This window comes from Anolis carolinensis, unplaced genomic scaffold (assembly GCF_035594765.1).
Source record: "Anolis carolinensis isolate JA03-04 unplaced genomic scaffold, rAnoCar3.1.pri scaffold_7, whole genome shotgun sequence".
In the NCBI taxonomy this organism is placed as follows: domain Eukaryota; kingdom Metazoa; phylum Chordata; class Lepidosauria; order Squamata; family Dactyloidae; genus Anolis; species Anolis carolinensis.
In genome coordinates this window covers 31,861,347-31,882,709 of record NW_026943818.1, presented here as the reverse complement: position 1 = coordinate 31,882,709, position 21,363 = coordinate 31,861,347, and the positions used below count along the sequence as shown (strand labels likewise).

The window sequence follows — 21,363 nt, the reverse complement described above, 5'->3', positions numbered from 1 at the left end:
TTAGTAATCTAAAAATAGTATAATATGCCTATAATAGTAATATAGTATAATTTAGTAATATAAAAATAGTATAATATGCTAATAATAGTAATATAGTATAATTTAGTAATATAAAAATAGTATAATATACTAATAATAGTAATATAGTATAATTTAGTAATATAAAAATAGTATAATATACTAATAATAGTAATATAGTATAATTTAGTAATATAAAAATAGTATAATATACTAATAATAGTAATATAGTATAATTTAGTAATATAAAAATAGTATAATATGCCTATAATAGTACTATAGTATAATTTAGTAATCTAAAAATAGTATAATATACTAATAATAGTAATATAGTATAATTTAGTAATATAAAATAGTATAATATACTAATAATAGTAATATAGTATAATTTAGTAATATAAAATAGTATAATATACTAATAATAGTAATATAGTATAATTTAGTAATATAAAAATAGTATATTCTAATAATAGTAATATAGTATAATTTAGTAATATAAAAATAGTATAATATACTAATAATAGTAATATAGTATAATTTAGTAATATAAAATAGTATAATATACTAATAATAGTAATATAGTATAATTTAGTAATATAAAAATAGTATATTCTAATAATAGTAATATAGTATAATTTAGTAATCTAAAAATAGTATAATATACTAATAATAGTAATATAGTATAATTTAGTAATATAAAAATAGTATAATATGCCTATAATACTAATATAGTATAATTTAGTAATATAAAAATAGTATATTCTAATAATAGTAATATAGTATAATTTAGTAATATAATTATAATAATATATATATAATATATATATAAAATTGTAATTTATTATAATATATTTTAATTTAATATAATGATATAATAGTTTGATAATACAGTATAATGTAATAATAATAATTTAGTGTAATAATATAATATAGTATGATAATTTAATATGGTAATATAGTGTAATAATTTAATAGTAATATATTGTATTTTAATTTAATATAATGATAATATAGTTTGATAAAACAGTATAATAAGGATATAGTATAATGTAATAATAATAATTTAATATAGTGTAATAATATAGTATGATAATATGGTAATATAGTGTAATAATTTAATAGTAATATATTATATAATATATAATAATTTAATAGTAATATAATATAACATAGTATGATAATTTAATATGGTAATATAGTGTAATAATTTAATAGTAATATTTTAGTTTAATATAATATAGTATAATAATTTAATATTATAATAATAATAATATTAATAATAATAATAATAATAATAATAAAATTATTATTATTATGTATTACCGGCCTGTCCTTCCCACTCCAGGCAGGCTTTGGGGTTGGACTAGATGCCCTTTGAGGGTCCCATCGGACTCTATAGGCTTCAGTATATCTCTTTATGACTGAATGGGGTTGGACTAGATGCCCTTTGGGGCTCCCTTTTGCCACTCAGGGCTTTGGAATGAGGATGAGCCAATGGGGAAGCCATTTCCTCCCCTTTCCTCCAAATCCCTCCTTCTTTTCCTCTTTTTTTTCCCCTTTTTCACTTTCTATTTTTCCCGGCAGACGGATGAGAAATCCCACGGCAGACGGTTCCCACCAGCCCGGACTTGGCAAAGTAGGTCCTGAATTATTATTATTAGTATTATTAATTATATATCCATATAATAATATAGTCTCAACCATTTTCCTAATATATTCTATTATTATAACTATTATTATTTTAATATATCCGTATAATTATATGTTCTCAAGTATTTTCCATTATAACTTATTATTATTTTGTCCTAAAAATATAGTTATTAATACTATAGTATATTACTATGACATATCCATATAATAATATGTTCTCAAGTATTTTCCATTATAACTTATTATTATTATTATTTTGTCCTAAAAATATAGTTATTAATACTATAGTATATTACTATGACATATCCATATAATAATATGTTCTCAAGTATTTTCCATTATAACTTATTATTATTATTATTATTTTGTCCTAAAAATATAGTTATTAATATATCCATAATAATATGTTCTCAAGTATTTTCCATTATAACATTATTATTATTATTATTTTGTCCTATAAATATAGTTATTAATACTATAGTATATTACTATGACATATCCATATAATAATATGTTCTCAAGTATTTTCCATTATAACTTATTATTATTATTATTTTGTCCTAAAAATATAGTTATTAATATATCCATATAATAATATGTTCTCAAGTATTTTCCATTATAACTTATTATTATTATTTTGTCCTATAAATATAGTTATTAATAAATTATTATGTAAATGCATATAATAGGAAAACATTAAAATAATATAATATTATTATTATATAATATATTTTACATAATATTTTATATCATATGATTATATTATAATACTATATTATATAGTATAGTAATATATTATTATCATGATATACTATGTTATATATTATTATAATATTCATATGATTATATTATTATACTATATTATATAGTATAGTAATATATTATCATATGATATACTATGTTATAATGCATATTATTATAATATATTATTTTATGTAATATTTTATATCATGATTATGTTATTATATTATATAGTATAGTAATATATCATATGATATGTTTTATACAGTAATAATATTATATCATGATATACTATATTATAATATCTTTTTATATAGTAATATATTTATTATATCATGATATTATACTATATTATAATAATATTATTTTATATATCAATATAATATATTTTACATGATATAATATTATGTTATATTATTATAATATAATTCACTACATTATATATAAATAACATATGTTATATATTAATAATATATTTTATTATACCATATTATTATATTATATTATTATAATATAATAATACATTACGTTATATTATTATAATATAATATTGCATTATGTTGTATATTAATATAATATTCTATTTTATTATAATAATATAATACATTGTTATATATTAATATAATATTCTATTATATCCTATTATATTATTATAATATAATAATACATTATGTTATTAATGATATATTTTATTATATTATAAAACTATAATAATGTATTGTTATATATGCATTATGTTGTATATTAATATAATATTCTATTTTATTATTATAATATAATACATTATGTTATATATTAATAATATAATATATTATTATACCATATTATTATATTATATTATTATAATATAATACATTGTTATATATTAATAATATAATATTCTATTATAGCCTATTATATTATTATAATATAATAATACATTATGTTATTAATGATATATTTTATTATATTATAAAACTATAATAATGTATTGTTATATATTAATAGTATAATATTTTATTATTTTTATTATTATTTTCCTATAAGTATAGTGATTGATTTATTTTTCACATCGGGAACTCTGTTGTTTTAAAATATTTCCCTTTTTGAGCCGAAACATTAATTTTTGGAGTCCAAATATTATTATTTGGGATTTAAATCGGGTCTAAACATGTCACGGAACGAAAACAAAACACTTTCCAAGTCCCATCCGTCAAACATAGTTTTAAATACTTAAGACTTGGGAATTGTCTAAAAATTCAGGACTTGGAGCAAAACTTTAGGGCCGTTTCCGCGTTGTGTGTTTTGAAAAAGTCAGTGTTTAAATTGTCCCAATTTAACAACTCTGGGCAATGCTTTTGGGAAGCTCGAAAAGGCCAAGATCCGAACCTGGGACCGGAGCCACGGATCGGGATGGATGTGGTGAGACGGATGGCGATTCCTGGGCCCGTTTCCCCAAATTTGGGCATCCCGAATCCGTCCCTTGGCTTCCCGTCAAAGCAAGAAAACTCGGCACATCATCGATCATAAAAAATCAGGGCCAGTCGAGCATCTCTGCTCCGAAAAGCTCAGGAATAATGGCACCATAATAACATTAAAATATTAAAATAACTAGCTGTGCCCGGCCACGCATTGCTGTGGCGAAGTCTGGTGGTCTGAGTGGGTTGCTAGGAGACCAAGTGAGCGGAGCTTAGCGGCAAAGTCTGGTGGTCTGGGAAATAAAGTATTGAGGAATTGGTGGTAATTAAGGTAAAGGGTCCCCTGGGCTGAGTGGGTTGCTAGGAGACCAAGTGAGCGGAGCTTAGCGGCAAAGTCTGGTGGTCTGGGAAATAAAGTATTGAGGAATTGGTGGTAATTAAGGTAAAGGGTCCCCTGGGCTGAGTGGGTTGCTAGGAGACCAAGTGAGCGGAGCTTAGCGGCAAAGTCTGGTGGTCTGGGAAATAAAGTATTGAGGAATTGGTGGTAATTAAGGTAAAGGGTCCCCTGGGCTGAGTGGGTTGCTAGGAGACCAAGTGAGCGGAGCTTAGCGGCAAAGTCTGGTGGTCTGGGAAATAAAGTATTGAGGAATTGGTGGTAATTAAGGTAAAGGGTCCCCTGGGCTGAGTGGGTTGCTAGGAGACCAAGTGAGCGGAGCTTAGCGGCAAAGTCTGGTGGTCTGGGAAATAAAGTATTGAGGAATTGGTGGTAATTAAGGTAAAGGGTCCCCTGGGCTGAGTGGGTTGCTAGGAGACCAAGTGAGCGGAGCTTAGCGGCAAAGTCTGGTGGTCTGGGAAATAAAGTATTGAGGAATTGGTGGTAATTAAGGTAAAGGGTCCCCTGGGCTGAGTGGGTTGCTAGGAGACCAAGTGAGCGGAGCTTAGCGGCAAAGTCTGGTGGTCTGGGAAATAAAGTATTGAGGAATTGGTGGTAATTAAGGTAAAGGGTCCCCTGGGCTGAGTGGGTTGCTAGGAGACCAAGTGAGCGGAGCTTAGCGGCAAAGTCTGGTGGTCTGGGAAATAAAGTATTGAGGAATTGGTGGTAATTAAGGTAAAGGGTCCCCTGGGCTGAGTGGGTTGCTAGGAGACCAAGTGAGCGGAGCTTAGCGGCAAAGTCTGGTGGTCTGGGAAATAAAGTATTGAGGAATTGGTGGTAATTAAGGTAAAGGGTCCCCTGGGCTGAGTGGGTTGCTAGGAGACCAAGTGAGCGGAGCTTAGCCTTCTAACTGGATAAAAACAATTATTCCTCTCCCTCTAATTAGGACTTTATTTTTCTTTTCTTTTTGTTGTATCAACCTAGAGGCGTGGATGAGGGGTTGTGCTGTCAATTTTCGAGGTTGTGGGGTGTTTACTTTTGTTGTTTTGTCCGCTGCCGTGATGCCATCACTCTTTTATATATATAGATTATGTTACTTTTTATTATTATTATATTATATATTATTTTAATGATATGTTATTATATATTATTATTTTAATATTTTATTTTTTATTATTTTATTATATATTATTATTTTAATAATATTTTATTTTATTTTTATTAAATTACTATATTTAATAATATCATTATATTTTATTATTATATATTTATTATATATTGTATTGTATTGTATTTTTTATATATATATATATATATATATATATATATATATATATATATATAAAAGAGTGATGGTATCACGGCGACCCACAAAACAACAAAACTACAGGCCCCCCAACCTCGAAATTTGACAACACAACCCATCATCCACGCCTCTAGGTTGATACAACAAAAAGAAAAGAAAAATAAAGTCCTAATTAGAGGGAGAGCAATAATTGCTTTTATCCAAGTGCTGCCAGTTAGAAGGCTAAGCTCCTCCAACTTGGTCTCCTAGCAACCCAATAAAAAATAATTAAAAACACTAAGAAATTGATACAATAAAATACTAAAATAACAGAAAATAACTAAAAATAATACATGAAAATAATGAAATATCTTCTATATATATAAAAGAGTGATGGTATCACGGCGACCCACAAAACAACAAAAGTACAGGCCCCCCAACCTCGAAATTTGACAACACAACCCATCATCCACGCCTCTAGGTTGATACAAAAAAAAGAAAAGAAAAATAAAGTCCTAATTAGAGAGAGAGGAATAATTGCTTTTATCCAATTGCTGCCAGTTAGAAGGCTAAGCTCCTCCCACTTGGTCTCCTAGCAACCCAATAAAAAATAATTAAAAACACTAAAAATTGATACAATAAAATACTAAAATAACAGAAAATAACTAAAAATAATACAAGAAAATAATAAAATATAATACATAAAAATATAACTTACAATAAAATTAATAAAAAATTGTAAATAATGTCAAATAAAAATTACACAACAATTTTTAACCAATACCACCACCACTTTGCCACAGCAACGCGTGGCCGGGCACAGCTAGTGTGTGTGTGTGTGTGTGTATATATATATATATATATATATAGTGTCATTCTTCCTGGCAGAACAAGGCTGGACTGGATGGCCTTTAGGAGTCTCTGCTTCTATATCCCATTTTCTCCAGGAACATATCTATCTATCTATCTATCTATCTATCTATATATATGTATATATGAGACTGAATGGCCATCTGTCGGGAAGGATCAGATTGTGTCTCCCGTCCTGTCAATCCTGTTTAACAAACCCCATTGAGCTCCATTAACGCGGTTATAATAAGAGTGGGAAAAGGGTTGACCAAAGGCCATCTAGTCCAGCCCTTTCCTCGTTTGGAAGACACCACCCAAACCCTCCCGACAGATGTCCATCCGACCATGTCCATCTAATAGGAAAATATTATATTATATTATAATAATTTATCATATTATTATTATTATTATATTTTCCTGTAAATATAGTGTTTAATACTATAGTATAATAATACTATTATACTATAGTATTAATCACTATATTTATAGGAAAATATAACAATAATAATATATAATATGATAAATTATTATAATATTTTGCTGTTATATTATATGACAGTATAATAGTATAATGGTATATATTATAATATAATAAATTATACAAATACATATAGGAAAATATATAATTATTTATTATATATTATTACATTTTCTTATAAATATTCATTTATTTTTCTTTTTTTATTATATACTATATTTATTATATTATTACTATTATTACGTTTCTAAGTATTAATCATGAAAATAATCCACAAAAATAATCATGAAAATAATTCACAAAAATGAAAATAATTCACAAAAATAATCATGAAAATAATCCACAAAAATAATCATGAAAATAATTCACAAAAATAATCATGAAAATAATCCGCAAAAATAATCATGAAAATAATTCACAAAAATAATCATGAAAATAATCCACAAAAATAATCATGAAAATAATCCACAAAAATAATCATGAAAATAATTCACAAAAATAATCATGAAAATAATTCACAAAAATAATCATGAAAATAATCCACAAAAATAATCATGAAAATAATCACAAAAATAATCACGAAAATAATAATGAAAATAATTTACAAAAAATATTCACAAAAATAATCATGAAAATAATTCACAAAAATAATCATGAAAATAATCCACAAAAATAATCATGAAAATAATCATGAAAATAATCACAAAAATAATCATGAAAATAATTCACAAATATAATCATGAAAATAATTCACAAAAATAATCATGAAAATAATTCACAAATATAATCATGAAAATAATTCACAAAAAATAATCACGAAAATAATCATGAAAATAATTCACAAAAATAATCATGAAAATAATTCACAAAAATAATCATGAAAATAATCCACAAAAATAATCATGAAAATAATCACAAAAATAATAATGAAAATAATTTACAAAAAATATTCACAAAAATAATCATGAAAATAATCACAAAAATAATCATGAAAATAATTCACAAATATAATCATGAAAATAATTCACAAAAATAATCATGAAAATAATTCACAAATATAATCATGAAAATAATTCACAAAAAATAATCACGAAAATAATCATGAAAATAATTCACAAAAATAATCATGAAAATAATTCACAAAAATAATCATGAAAATAATCCACAAAAATAATCATGAAAATAATCACAAAAATAATCATGAAAATAATTTACAAAAAATATTCACAAAAATAATCATGAAAATAATCCACAAAAATAATCATGAAAATAATCACAAAAATAATAATGAAAATAATTCACAAAAAATATTCACAAAAATAATAATGAAAATAATTCACGAAAATAATCACAAAAATAATCATGAAAATAATTCACAAAAATAATCATGAAAATAATTCACAAAAATAATCATGAAAATAATTCACAAAAATAATCATGAAAATAATTCACAAAAATAATCACAAAAATAATCATGAAAATAATTCACAAAAATAATCATGAAAATAATCATGAAAATAATCACGAAAATAATCATGAAAATAATTCACAAAAATAATAATGAAAATAATTCACGAAAATAATCATGAAAATAATTCACAAAAATAATCATGAAAATAATTCACAAAAAATAATCACGAAAATAATCATGAAAATAATCCACAAAAATAATCATGAAAATAATTCACAAAAAATAATCACAAAAATAATCATGAAAATAATTCACAAAAATAATCATGAAAATAATTCACAAAAATAATCATGAAAATAATTCACAAAAATAATCACGAAAATAATCACGAAAATAATTCACAAAAAATAATTCACGAAAATAATCATGAAAATAATTCACAAAAAATAATCATGAAAATAATTCACAAAAATAATCACGAAAATTATTCACAAAAATAATCATGAAAATAATTCACAAAAATAATCATGAAAATAATTCACGAAAATAATCATGAAAATAATTCACAAAAAATAATCACAAAAATAATCATGAAAATAATCCACAAAAATAATCATGAAAATAATTCACAAAAAATAATCACAAAAATAATCATGAAAATAATCATGAAAATAATCATGAAAATAATTCACAAAAATAATCATGAAAATAATTCACGAAAATAATCATGAAAATAATTCACGAAAATAATCACAAAAATAATCATGAAAATAATTCACAAAAAATAATCACAAAAATAATCATGAAAATAATTCACAAATATAATCATGAAAATAATTCACAAAAATAATCATGAAAATAATTCACAAAAATAATCATGAAAATAATCCACAAAAATAATCATGAAAATAATTCACAAAAATAATCATGAAAATAATTCACAAAAATAATCATGAAAATAATTCACAAAAATAATCACAAAAAAATTCACGAAAAATAATCATGAAAATAATTCACAAAAATAATCATGAAAATAATCCACAAAAATAATAATGAAAATAATCCACAAAAATAATCATGAAAATAATTCACAAAAATAATCATGAAAATAATTCACAAAAATAATCACAAAAAAATTCACGAAAAATAATCATGAAAATAATTCACAAAAATAATCATGAAAATAATCCACAAAAATAATAATGAAAATAATCCACAAAAATAATCATGAAAATAATTCACAAAAATAATCATGAAAATAATTCACAAAAATAATCACAAAAAAATTCACGAAAAATAATCATGAAAATAATTCACAAAAATAATCATGAAAATAATTCACAAAAATAATCACGAAAACAATTCACAAAAATAATCATGAAAATAATCCACAAAAATAATAATGAAAATAATCCACAAAAATAATCATGAAAATAATTCACAAAAAATAATCACAAAAATAATAATGAAAATAATCCACAAAAATAATCATGAAAATAATTCACAAAAATAATCACAAAAAAATTCACGAAAAATAATCATGAAAATAATTCACAAAAATAATCATGAAAATAATTCACAAAAATAATAATGAAAATAATCCACAAAAATAATCATGAAAATAATTCACAAAAATAATCATGAAAATAATTCACAAAAATAATCACAAAAAAATTCACGAAAAATAATCATGAAAATAATTCACAAAAATAATTATGAAAATAATCCACAAAAATAATCATGAAAATAATTCACAAAAAATAATCATGAAAATAATCCACAAAAATAATCATGAAAATAATTCACAAAAAATAATCACAAAAATAATAATGAAAATAATCCACAAAAATAATCATGAAAATAATTCACAAAAATAATCACAAAAAAATTCACGGAAAATAATCATGAAAATAATTCACAAAAATAATCATGAAAACAATTCACAAAAATAATCACGAAAACAATTCACAAAAATAATCATGAAAATAATCCACAAAAATAATAATGAAAATAATCCACAAAAATAATCATGAAAATAATTCACGAAAAATAATCACAAAAAAATTCACGAAAAATAATCATGAAAATAATTCACAAAAATAATTATGAAAATAATCCACAAAAATAATCATGAAAATAATTCACAAAAAATAATCACAAAAATAATCATGAAAATAATTCACAAAAATAATCATGAAAATAATTCACAAAAATAATCATGAAAATAATTCACAAAAATAATCACAAAAAAATTCACGAAAAATAATCATGAAAATAATTCACAAAAATAATTATGAAAATAATCCACAAAAATAATCATGAAAATAATTCACAAAAAATAATCATGAAAATAATCCACAAAAATAATCATGAAAATAATTCACAAAAAATAATCACAAAAATAATAATGAAAATAATCCACAAAAATAATCATGAAAATAATTCACAAAAATAATCACAAAAAAATTCACGGAAAATAATCATGAAAATAATTCACAAAAATAATCATGAAAACAATTCACAAAAATAATCACGAAAACAATTCACAAAAATAATCATGAAAATAATCCACAAAAATAATAATGAAAATAATCCACAAAAATAATCATGAAAATAATTCACAAAAATAATCACAAAAAAATTCACGAAAAATAATCATGAAAATAATTCACAAAAATAATCATGAAAACAATTCACAAAAATAATCACGAAAACAATTCACAAAAATAATCATGAAAATAATCCACAAAAATAATAATGAAAATAATCCACAAAAATAATCATGAAAATAATTCACAAAAAATAATCACAAAAATAATAATGAAAATAATCCACAAAAATAATCATGAAAATAATTCACAAAAATAATCACAAAAAAATTCACGAAAAATAATCATGAAAATAATTCACAAAAATAATCATGAAAATAATTCACAAAAATAATAATGAAAATAATCCACAAAAATAATCATGAAAATAATTCACAAAAATAATCATGAAAATAATTCACAAAAATAATCACAAAAAAATTCACGAAAAATAATCATGAAAATAATTCACAAAAATAATTATGAAAATAATCCACAAAAATAATCATGAAAATAATTCACAAAAAATAATCATGAAAATAATCCACAAAAATAATCATGAAAATAATTCACAAAAAATAATCACAAAAATAATAATGAAAATAATCCACAAAAATAATCATGAAAATAATTCACAAAAATAATCACAAAAAAATTCACGGAAAATAATCATGAAAATAATTCACAAAAATAATCATGAAAACAATTCACAAAAATAATCACGAAAACAATTCACAAAAATAATCATGAAAATAATCCACAAAAATAATAATGAAAATAATCCACAAAAATAATCATGAAAATAATTCACAAAAATAATCACAAAAAAATTCACGAAAAATAATCATGAAAATAATTCACAAAAATAATTATGAAAATAATCCACAAAAATAATCATGAAAATAATTCACAAAAAATAATCACAAAAATAATCATGAAAATAATTCACAAAAATAATAATGAAAATAATTCACAAAAATAATCATGAAAATAATTCACAAAAATAATCATGAAAATAATCCACAAAAATAATAATGAAAATAATTCACAAAAATAATAATGAAAATAATTCACAAAAATAATCATGAAAATAATCCACAAAAATAATCATGAAAATAATTCACAAAAATAATCATGAAAACAATTCACAAAAATAATCATGAAAATAATCCACAAAAATAATCATGAAAATAATCCACAAAAATAATCATGAAAATAATTCACAAAAATAATCATGAAAATAATCCACAAAAATAATCATGAAAATAATTCACAAAAATAATAATGAAAATAATCCACAAAAATAATCATGAAAATAATCCACAAAAATAATCATGAAAATAATTCACAAAAATAATCACGAAAACAATTCACAAAAATAATCACAAAACAATTCACAAAAATAATCATGAAAACAATTCACATAATCATGAAAATAATCCACAAAAATAATAATGAAAATAATCCACAAAAATAATCATGAAAATAATTCACGAAAAATAATCACAAAAAAATTCACGAAAAATAATCATGAAAATAATCCACAAAAATAATCATGAAAATAATTCACAAAAAATAATCACAAAAATAATAATGAAAATAATTCACAAAAATAATAATGAAAATAATTCACAAAAATAATCACGAAAATAATTCACAAAAATAATCATGAAAATAATTCACAAAAATAATTACAAAAATAATCATGAAAATAATTCATGAAAATAATTCACAAAAATAATCATGAAAATAATTCACAAAAATAATCATGAAAATTCACAAAAATAATCATGAAAATAATTCACGAAAATAATTCACAAAAATAATCACAAAAATAATAATGAAAATAATTCACAAAAATAATCATGGAAATAATTCACAAAAATAATCATGAAAATAATTCACAAAAAATAATCACAAAAAATAATGAAAATAATTCACAAAAATAATCATGTAAATAATTCACAAAAAATAATCACGAAAACAATTCACAAAAATAATCATGTAAATAATTCACAAAAAATAATCACGAAAACAATTCACAAAAATAATCAAAATAATTCACAAAAATAATTCTCAAAAATAATTCACAAAAATAATCACGAAAATAATTCTCAAAAATAATCACGAAAATAATTCACAAAAATAATCATGAAAATAATTCACAAAAATAATCATGAAAATAATCCACAAAAATAATCATGAAAATAATCCACAAAAATAATCATGAAAATTCACAAAAATAATCATGAAAATAATTCACAAAAATAATCACAAAAATAATAATGAAAATAATTCACAAAAATAATCATGGAAATAATTCACAAAAATAATCATGAAAATAATTCACAAAAAATAATCACAAAAAATAATGAAAATAATTCACAAAAATAATCATGTAAATAATTCACAAAAAATAATCACGAAAACAATTCACAAAAATAATCATGAAAATAATCCACAAAAATAATCATGAAAATAATTCACAAAAATAATCACAAAAAAATTCACGGAAAATAATCATGAAAATAATTCACAAAAATAATCATGAAAATAATTCACAAAAATAATCATGAAAATAATCCACAAAAATAATCACAAAAAAATTCACGGAAAATAATCACGAAAATAATTCACAAAAATAATCATGAAAATAATCCACAAAAATAATCATGAAAATAATTCACAAAAATAATCACGAAAATAATCATGAAAATAATCCACAAAAATAATCATGAAAATAATTCACAAAAATAATCACAAAAAATTCACGAAAAATAATCACAAAAATAATCCACAAAAATGATCACGAAAATAATTCACAAAAATAATCACGAAAATAATTCATGAAAATAATCATGAAAAAATTCACAGAAAATAATCACAAAAATAATCATGAAATATATTCACAAAAAATAATTCACAAAAAATTCATATATTTTACTAGATGGAAGAGGACGGCGATCCCGACGCTTCCGTACACAACGTCGCAACTATCCGCCGCTCGAAGTCTGACCTCAGCCGGGCCGCGATGTTTTAAATCGAGCCGAGATCCGGCCACGATGTGGGACAACTCGACCGCGGACACGGGCTCCTGCTTCCGCTGGCCGAACGCCACGGAGGAGCCCCCGGCCGCCATCTCCTCGCCGTGGTTCTCGGCGGCCTTTGGCGCGGCCGGCCTGGGCTCGAACCTCCTGGCGCTGGGCGTGCTGGCGTCCTCGTCCCGCAAGAGGCACAGCCGCTCCCGCTCGTCGTTCCTGGTCTTCCTCTGCGGCCTGGTGGTCACCGACTTCCTGGGCCTCCTGGTCACGGTCTCCATCGTGGTGCCGTACCACTTTGTCCGCTTCGACTGGTGCCGCCTCGACCCCGGGTGCCGCCTCTGCCGCTTCATGGGCCTGGCCATGGTCTTCTTCGGGCAGTGCCCGCTCCTCCTCGGGGCCGCCATGGCCGGCGAGCGCTTCGCGGGCATCACCCGGCCCTTCTCGCGCTCCGCGGGTCTGTCCAAGCGCCGGGCCTGGACCCTGGTGGGCGCCGTCTGGGCGGCGGGCTTCCTCCTGGGCCTCCTGCCCCTCCTCGGCCTCGGCCACTACACCCTCCAGTACCCCGGCTCGTGGTGCTTCCTGACGCTGGTCCACGACGCCGGGGACGTGGCCTTCAACCTGCTCTTCGCCCTCCTGGGACTCGTCTGCGTCGGCCTCTCGTTCCTCCTCAACACCGTCAGCGTGGTCACCCTCTGCCGCGTCTACCACGACGCCGAGGCCGCCCAGCGGAGGAGGGACAGCGAGGTGGAGATGATGGTCCAGCTGGTGGGCATCATGGTCATCGCCAGTGCCTGCTGGCTCCCCTTGCTGGTGAGTCGCCTCGACCAAAAACTCTTACCCGTGACATTGTTTTTTTTCTCACACCCGGATTCTCTTTGCTTATGTTTCAGCCTCTGGGAAAAGCGTCGTTGTCTTTACTTAGCGCATAATAATAGTAAATAATAATAATAATATAAATAATAAGAAACTATAATAAATAACACCACCAACAAAACAACAACAACAACAACAATAATATTGCTTATGTTTCAGCCTCCGGGAACAGCGTCATTGTCTTTACTTAGCACATAATAATAGTAATAATTTTTCTCTCACACCCGGATTCTCTTTGCTTATGTTTCAGCCTCCGGGAAAAGCGTCGTTGTCTTTACTTAGCACATAATAATAGTAATAATAATAATATACTATAATAAATAACCGCAACAATAATAATAATAATTTTTTTTCTCACACCCGGATTCTCTTTGCTTATGTTTCAGCCTCCGGGAAAAGCATCATTGTCTTTACTTAGCACATAATAATAGTAATAATTTTTCTCTCACACCCGGATTCTCTTTGCTTATGTTTCAGCCTCCGGGAAAAGCGTTGTTGTCTTTACTTAGCACATAATAATAGTAATAATAATAGTATACTATAATAAATAACCGCAACAACAATAATAATAACAATAATTTTTGTCACACCTGGATTCTCTTTGCTTATGTTTGAGCCTCCAGGAAAAGTGTCGTTGTCTTTACTTAGCGCATAATAATAGTAATAGTAATAATAATAAACTATAATAAATAACCACAACAACAATAATAATAACAATAATTTTTCTCACACCCGGATTCCCTTTGCTTATGTTTCAGCCTCTGGGAAAAGCGTTGTTGTCTTTACTTAGTGCATAATAATAGTAATAATAATAATAATAATAATAATAATAATAAACTATAATAAATAACCACAACAACAACAATAATAACAATAATTTTGTCACACCCGGATTCCGTTTGCTTATGTTTCAGCCTCCAGGAAAAGTGTTGTTGTCTTTACTTAGTGCATAATAATAGTAACAATAATAATAATAATAATAAACTATAATAAATAACCGCAACAACAATAATAATAACAATAATTTTTCTCTCACACCCGGTTTCTCTTTGCTTATGTTTCAGCCTCCGGGAAAAGCGTCGTTGTCTTTACTTGGCACATAATAATAGTAATAATAATAATAATAATAAACTATAATAAATAACCGCAACTACAATAATAATAACAATAATTTTGTCACACCTGGATTCTCTTTGCTTATGTTTCAGCCTCTGGGAAAAGTGTCGTTGTCTTTACTTAGCACATAATAATAGTAATAATAATAATAATAATAATAATAATAATAATAATAATAAACTATAATAAATAACCGCAACTACAATAATAATAACAATAATTTTGTCACACCTGGATTCTCTTTGCTTATGTTTCAGCCTCCAGGAAAAGTGTCGTCGTCTTTACTTAGCGCATACTAATAGTAATAATCATAATCATAACAATAGTATAAATAATAATAAGAAACTATAATAAATAACAACAACAAAACGACTACAACAATAATAACCGCCCTGAGTCCCCTGTTGGGTGAGAAGGGCAGGATATAAATATTGTAATAAATAAAATCAGTTTTTCTCACACCTGGATTCTCTTTGCTTATGTTTGAGCCTCTGGGAAAAGTGTCGTTGTCTTTGCTTAGCTCGATCTCTTTGGAACTGTAATCGTTGAGTTATAGGCAGAGTCACAGTCTCCTCCGAATAATAATAATAAACTATAATAATAAGTAAGAACTATAATAAAATTGAAGTTAAAATAATAAATAAAAACTATAATAAAATAATAAACTACACTATAATGATGATGATGATAACAATAATAATAATATAGTGGTCTAGCACGATAGAATAATATATAATGCTAATGATATAGTACATTGTCTCAGGCCACGACCCTATCCATTTGGGGATCTATATCTCCCCAAATCTCCGAATTCGTTCCAGCTAATCTCCCCGTTCTCTCCCCCTCTGTTTCCGCCCCAGATCCTGATCGTCCAGACGTCTCTCCGGTCCCCTCCACCCGGCCTGTCCCCGCCCCAGATCCCCCGCGGGACGGAGGAGCTGCTCCTGATCTACCTGCGGGTGGCCACTTGGAACCAGATCCTGGACCCCTGGGTCTACATCCTCTTCCGGCGGGCCGTCCTGCGCCGCATCTACCCCAGCTTCCGGCCCCGGCCCTCCATCGTCTCCCTGTACCCCGCCATCAACCCCTCCCTCCGCCGGAAGTTCACCCAGGAGTCGGTGCTCCAGTGAGAGAGAGCGGACACTCTCCGTTCACCGCTCACTCTCGATTGTCCAGATATGGCCCGTGGTCCAGATGTGGCCTACATACGAATGTGACCTATTGTCCAGAATTGTCCTATCGTCCAGATGTGGCCCGCATGAAAATCTGACCTATTGTCTGAATGTGGCTCATGGTAAAGATGTGACCTACATACGAACGTGACCTATTGTCCAGAGTTGTCCTATCGTCCAGATGTGGCATGCATGCAAATGTGACCTGTTGTCCAGATGTGGCTTACCTACAAATAGGACCTACTAAGATGTGACCCATGGTCTGGATGTGGCGTATATACAATTGTGACCTATTGTCCAGATGTGTCCAGATGTATTGTCCAGATGTGGCCTGCTTACAAATGAGACCTATATACAAGTGTGACCTATTGTCCAGATGTGGCCTACATACAAATAGGATCTATTAAGAGGCAGCCCATGGTCCAGATGTGGCTTATATAGAAATGTGACTTGTCCAGAGTTGTCCCATGGTCCAGATGTGACCAGTGGTCCAGATGTGGCGTATATATCAATTGTCCAGATGTGGCCTACTTACAAATGAGACCTATTGCTAAGAGGTGGCTCGTTGTCCAGATGTGGCCTATACACAGATATGACCTATTGTCCAGATGTGGCCTGTGGTCCAGATGTGGCCTCCATAGAAATATGACCTATTGTCTACATCCAAATGCGAACCATTGTCCAGATATGGCCCATGGTCCAGATGTGGCCTACATAAAATGTGGCTTATCATCCAGAGTTGTCCTATTGTCCAGATGTGTCCCGTGGTCCAGATGTAGTCTACTTACAAATGGGACTTATTGCTAAGAGGTGGCTTGTGGTCCAGATGTGGTCTATACACAAATATGGCCTATTGTCCAGATGTGGGCTACGTAGAAATATGACCTATTGTCCAGATGTGGCCCATGGTCGAGATGTGGCCTACATAAAATATGGCTTATCGTCCAGAGTTGTCCTATGGTCCAGATGTGGCCTACGAAAAATGTGGCTTATCGTCCAGAGTTGTCCAGATGTGTCCCGTGGTCCAGATGTGAAGTGGATACGAATTGTCCAGATGTGGCCCGCAAACCTGATGTGGTCTCCATAGAAATATGACCTATTGGCCAGATGTGGCCTACATATAGATATGACTCATGGTCCAGATGTGGTCTCCATAGAAATATGACCTATTGTCCAGATGTGGCCTACATATAGATATGACTCATGGTCCAGATGTGGTCTCCATAGAAATATGACCTATTGTCCAGATGTGGCCTACATATAGATATGACTCATGGTCCAGGTGTGGTCTCCATAGAAATATGACCTATTGTCCAGATGTGGCCTACATATAGATATGACTCATGGTCCAGATGTGGTCTCCATAGAAATATGACCTATTGTCCAGATGTGGCCTACATATAGATATGACTCATGGTCCAGGTGTGGTCTCCATAGAAATATGACCTATTGTCCAGATGTGGCCTACATATAGATATGACTCATGGTCCAGGTGTGGTCTCCATAGAAATATGACCTATTGTCCAGATGTGGCCTACATATAGATATGACTCATGGTCCAGATGTGGTCTCCATAGAAATATGACCTATTGTCCAGATGTGGCCTACATATAGATATGACTCGTGGTCCAGATGTGGCCTCCATAGAAATATGGTTCACTGTCCAGACGCAAAGCTTGGGAATGGGATCTATTTCGGACTAGGGTTCCCCCGATCCCCGACCCAGCACAAATTGTGTTGCGTTGTGTTACGATAACAAAATACAGCCAGTTTCTTTTAAAATAAGGATTTATTATGATTTATGACGAGACCCCCGCCACCCGTCCACTCATTCCTTGGGGGGCTCCCGGGCCTCGCAGATGGCCGTCCAGACCTCGGCCACGAACTCCTCCGGGAAGGCGAACTCGCCCAGGAGAGAGTCCAGGCCGCGGGCGAAGTCCTCGGAGCCCGGCCGCTCTTTGGCCATCTCCACCATGGTGGACGCTGCGGAAAGCGGGCAGAAAACGGGAGGAACACGGCTTGGATGTGGCCAATGGCCTGGATGTGGTCCACGTACCAATGTATACACATATAATATGGATAACAATATTATAACGTAACACAATATAATAATATAAATTATATATTATATATTACATGCAATATTACGGTATAGTGGTCTAGTACAATAGAGTAATTTATAATGCTAATATGGTGCTAATAATATAATATATTGTATATACATATAATATCGACAATAATATTGTAATGTAATACAGTATATATTGTATATACATATAATATCGACAATAATATTGTAATGTAATACAGTATAATACACTATTATAATTGTATATTATTTTTATGTGTAATATTACCAATAATATTGTAGTATAGTGGCCTAGTACAATAGAGTCATATACAATGCTAATTTTATGCTATGCTAATAATATAATACATTGTTTCAGGCCATGACCCTATACATTTGGATCTCTATATCTCTATTATTAATAACATTACAGTATAGTAGTATAGTACAATATAGTAATATACAATGCTAATATTGTGCTGTACTAATAGTATAAGACATTGTTTCAGGCCACGACCCTATACATTTGGGGCTCTATATCTCTATTATTAATAACATTACAGTATAGTAGTATAGTACGATACAGTAATATACAATGCTAATATTGTGCTGTACTAATAGTATAATACATTGTTTCAGGCCACGACCCTATACATTTGGAGCTCTATAGCTCTATTATTAATAACATTACAGTATAGTAGTATAGTACGATATAGTAATATACAATACCAATCTTGTTCTGTGCTAATAATACATTGTCTCAGGCCATGACCCTATACGTTTGGGGTTCTATATCTCTCCAAACCTCCGAATGCGGAGGGTAATTCCCATACCCGCGACTCACCCAATTCCACGTCCCGGATGCCCATGTAGCTCTCCAGCAGGTCGTCCACTTTCGCCGCGGCGGCTTCTTCGAACTCGTTGGGCTGCAAGCAGGAGGAGAGCAGGTGAGTGTTACTATATATTATAAAATATTATTACCTGGAATATTATTATTCCAATATTATATTATTAGCTGGGAATAATATTATTATATTACGCACCGCCTCTTCCAGGGTGGCGTCGCCCTTGGCGCGCAGGCGCAGCGTCTCCCGCCCGCTGGAGAGGCTCCCTTCGCCCGCGGCTTTGCTCCCACGGCTCCGCTGCCCGATCATGTCTGGAAAGGCGAGAAACCCGGCTCACACCCATCCTTGCAAGGCCCAATCGGGGTGTGTTTGTTAAAATCTAATTGTCCGCTGGGCGCATACTAATACAGAGTGATGCCCTTTGGGTTGAATAACGCTCCACGGATGTGTACAACGGGTTCCTACACCTGCGGTTGTACAAGGGAGTTCTGGTTTATCTGGACGACATACTAATCTATTCACAAACACTAGAAGAACACATCCCTTTGGTAAAAAGACTGAGACAGGCCCAACTGTATGCCAAGCTATCACAAATGTGAGTTTCACATGGCTTGCTGAAACCTGGTCGGTAGAAACCTAGTTTGTGGAAACTCGGTGAGTTGCAACCTGGTTTACAGAAACCTAAGTCCATTGAAACCGAATCAGTTGGAACTCATTTACTTGCAAACTGATTTACCAAAAACCAGTTTGTTGACACCAGTTCATTGAAACCCAATTCTGTTAAAATTGAATTAGTTGCTACCTGGTTTAGTGAAACCTAGTCTGTTGAAACCTGGTTTCGGTAAACTAGGTCCCGACGAACTGGATTCTGATGAACCAGGTTCCTGACAAACCGGGGTTGTGACGAACCGGGGTCCCAACGAACTGGGTTCCTGACGAACCGGGTTCCTGACAAACCAGGTTACTGACGAACTGGGGCCCCACAAACTGGGTTCCTGACACGCCGGGTCTCCGACAAACCAGGTTCCTGACAAACCAGGTTCCTAACAAACTGGGTTCCTAACAAACCGGGGTCCCGAGGAACTGGAGTCCCAAGGAACCGGGGTCCCGACAAACCAGGTTCCTGACAAACCAGGTTCCCGATGAACTGGGGCCCCACAAACTGGGTTCCTGACACACTGGGTCTCCGACAAACTGGGGTCCCGACGAACCGGAGTCCCAACAAACCGGGTTCCTGACAAACCAGGTACCTGACGAATTGGGGCCCCATGAACTGGGTTCCTGATACACCGGGTCTCTGACAAACCGGGGTCCTGACAAACCGGGGTCCCAATAAACTGGAGTCCCAACAAACCGGGTTCCTGACAAACCAGGTTACTGACGAACTGGGGCCCCACAAACTGGGTTCCTGACACACTGGGTCTCCGACAAACCATTGTTCCCCACAAACCAGGTTCC

General features: G+C 30.1%; 2 protein-coding genes across 5 annotated transcripts in view; one reads left to right on the top strand and one right to left on the bottom strand.

The window, feature by feature from the left end:
- The first annotated feature begins 1,181 nt into the window (after window positions 1-1,181).
- tbxa2r (thromboxane A2 receptor) lies at window positions 1,182-18,777 on the top strand. The gene is made up of 3 exons (XM_062959335.1): window positions 1,182-1,654; window positions 13,738-14,641; window positions 16,681-18,777. The coding sequence occupies exons 2-3, from the start codon at window positions 13,853-13,855 to the stop codon at window positions 16,948-16,950; spliced, it is 1,059 nt and encodes a 352-aa protein (XP_062815405.1). The 5' UTR covers window positions 1,182-1,654; window positions 13,738-13,852; the 3' UTR covers window positions 16,951-18,777.
- gipc3 (GIPC PDZ domain containing family member 3) overlaps window positions 18,763-21,363 on the bottom strand; it is a 23,936-nt gene continuing 21,335 nt past the window's right edge. For all 4 annotated transcript variants that reach the window (XM_062959336.1, XM_062959337.1, XM_062959339.1 and 1 more), the window contains 3 exons: window positions 20,104-20,216; window positions 19,905-19,986; window positions 18,763-18,975 (listed from right to left, as the gene is read on the bottom strand). In XM_062959336.1, the coding sequence (XP_062815406.1) occupies window positions 18,821-18,975; window positions 19,905-19,986; window positions 20,104-20,216 (350 nt within the window). In that variant the 3' untranslated portion in view covers window positions 18,763-18,820. The remainder of the gene's footprint in view (window positions 18,976-19,904; window positions 19,987-20,103; window positions 20,217-21,363) is intronic.

Coding starts and splice junctions, on each gene's coding strand:
- tbxa2r (XM_062959335.1), top strand. CDS start 13,853: ATGTGGGACAACTCGACCGCGGACACGGGCTCCTGCTTCCGCTGGCCG. Junction 14,642..16,680: donor CCTGCTGGCTCCCCTTGCTG/GTGAGTCGCCTC, acceptor TTTCCGCCCCAG/ATCCTGATCGTCCAGACGTC.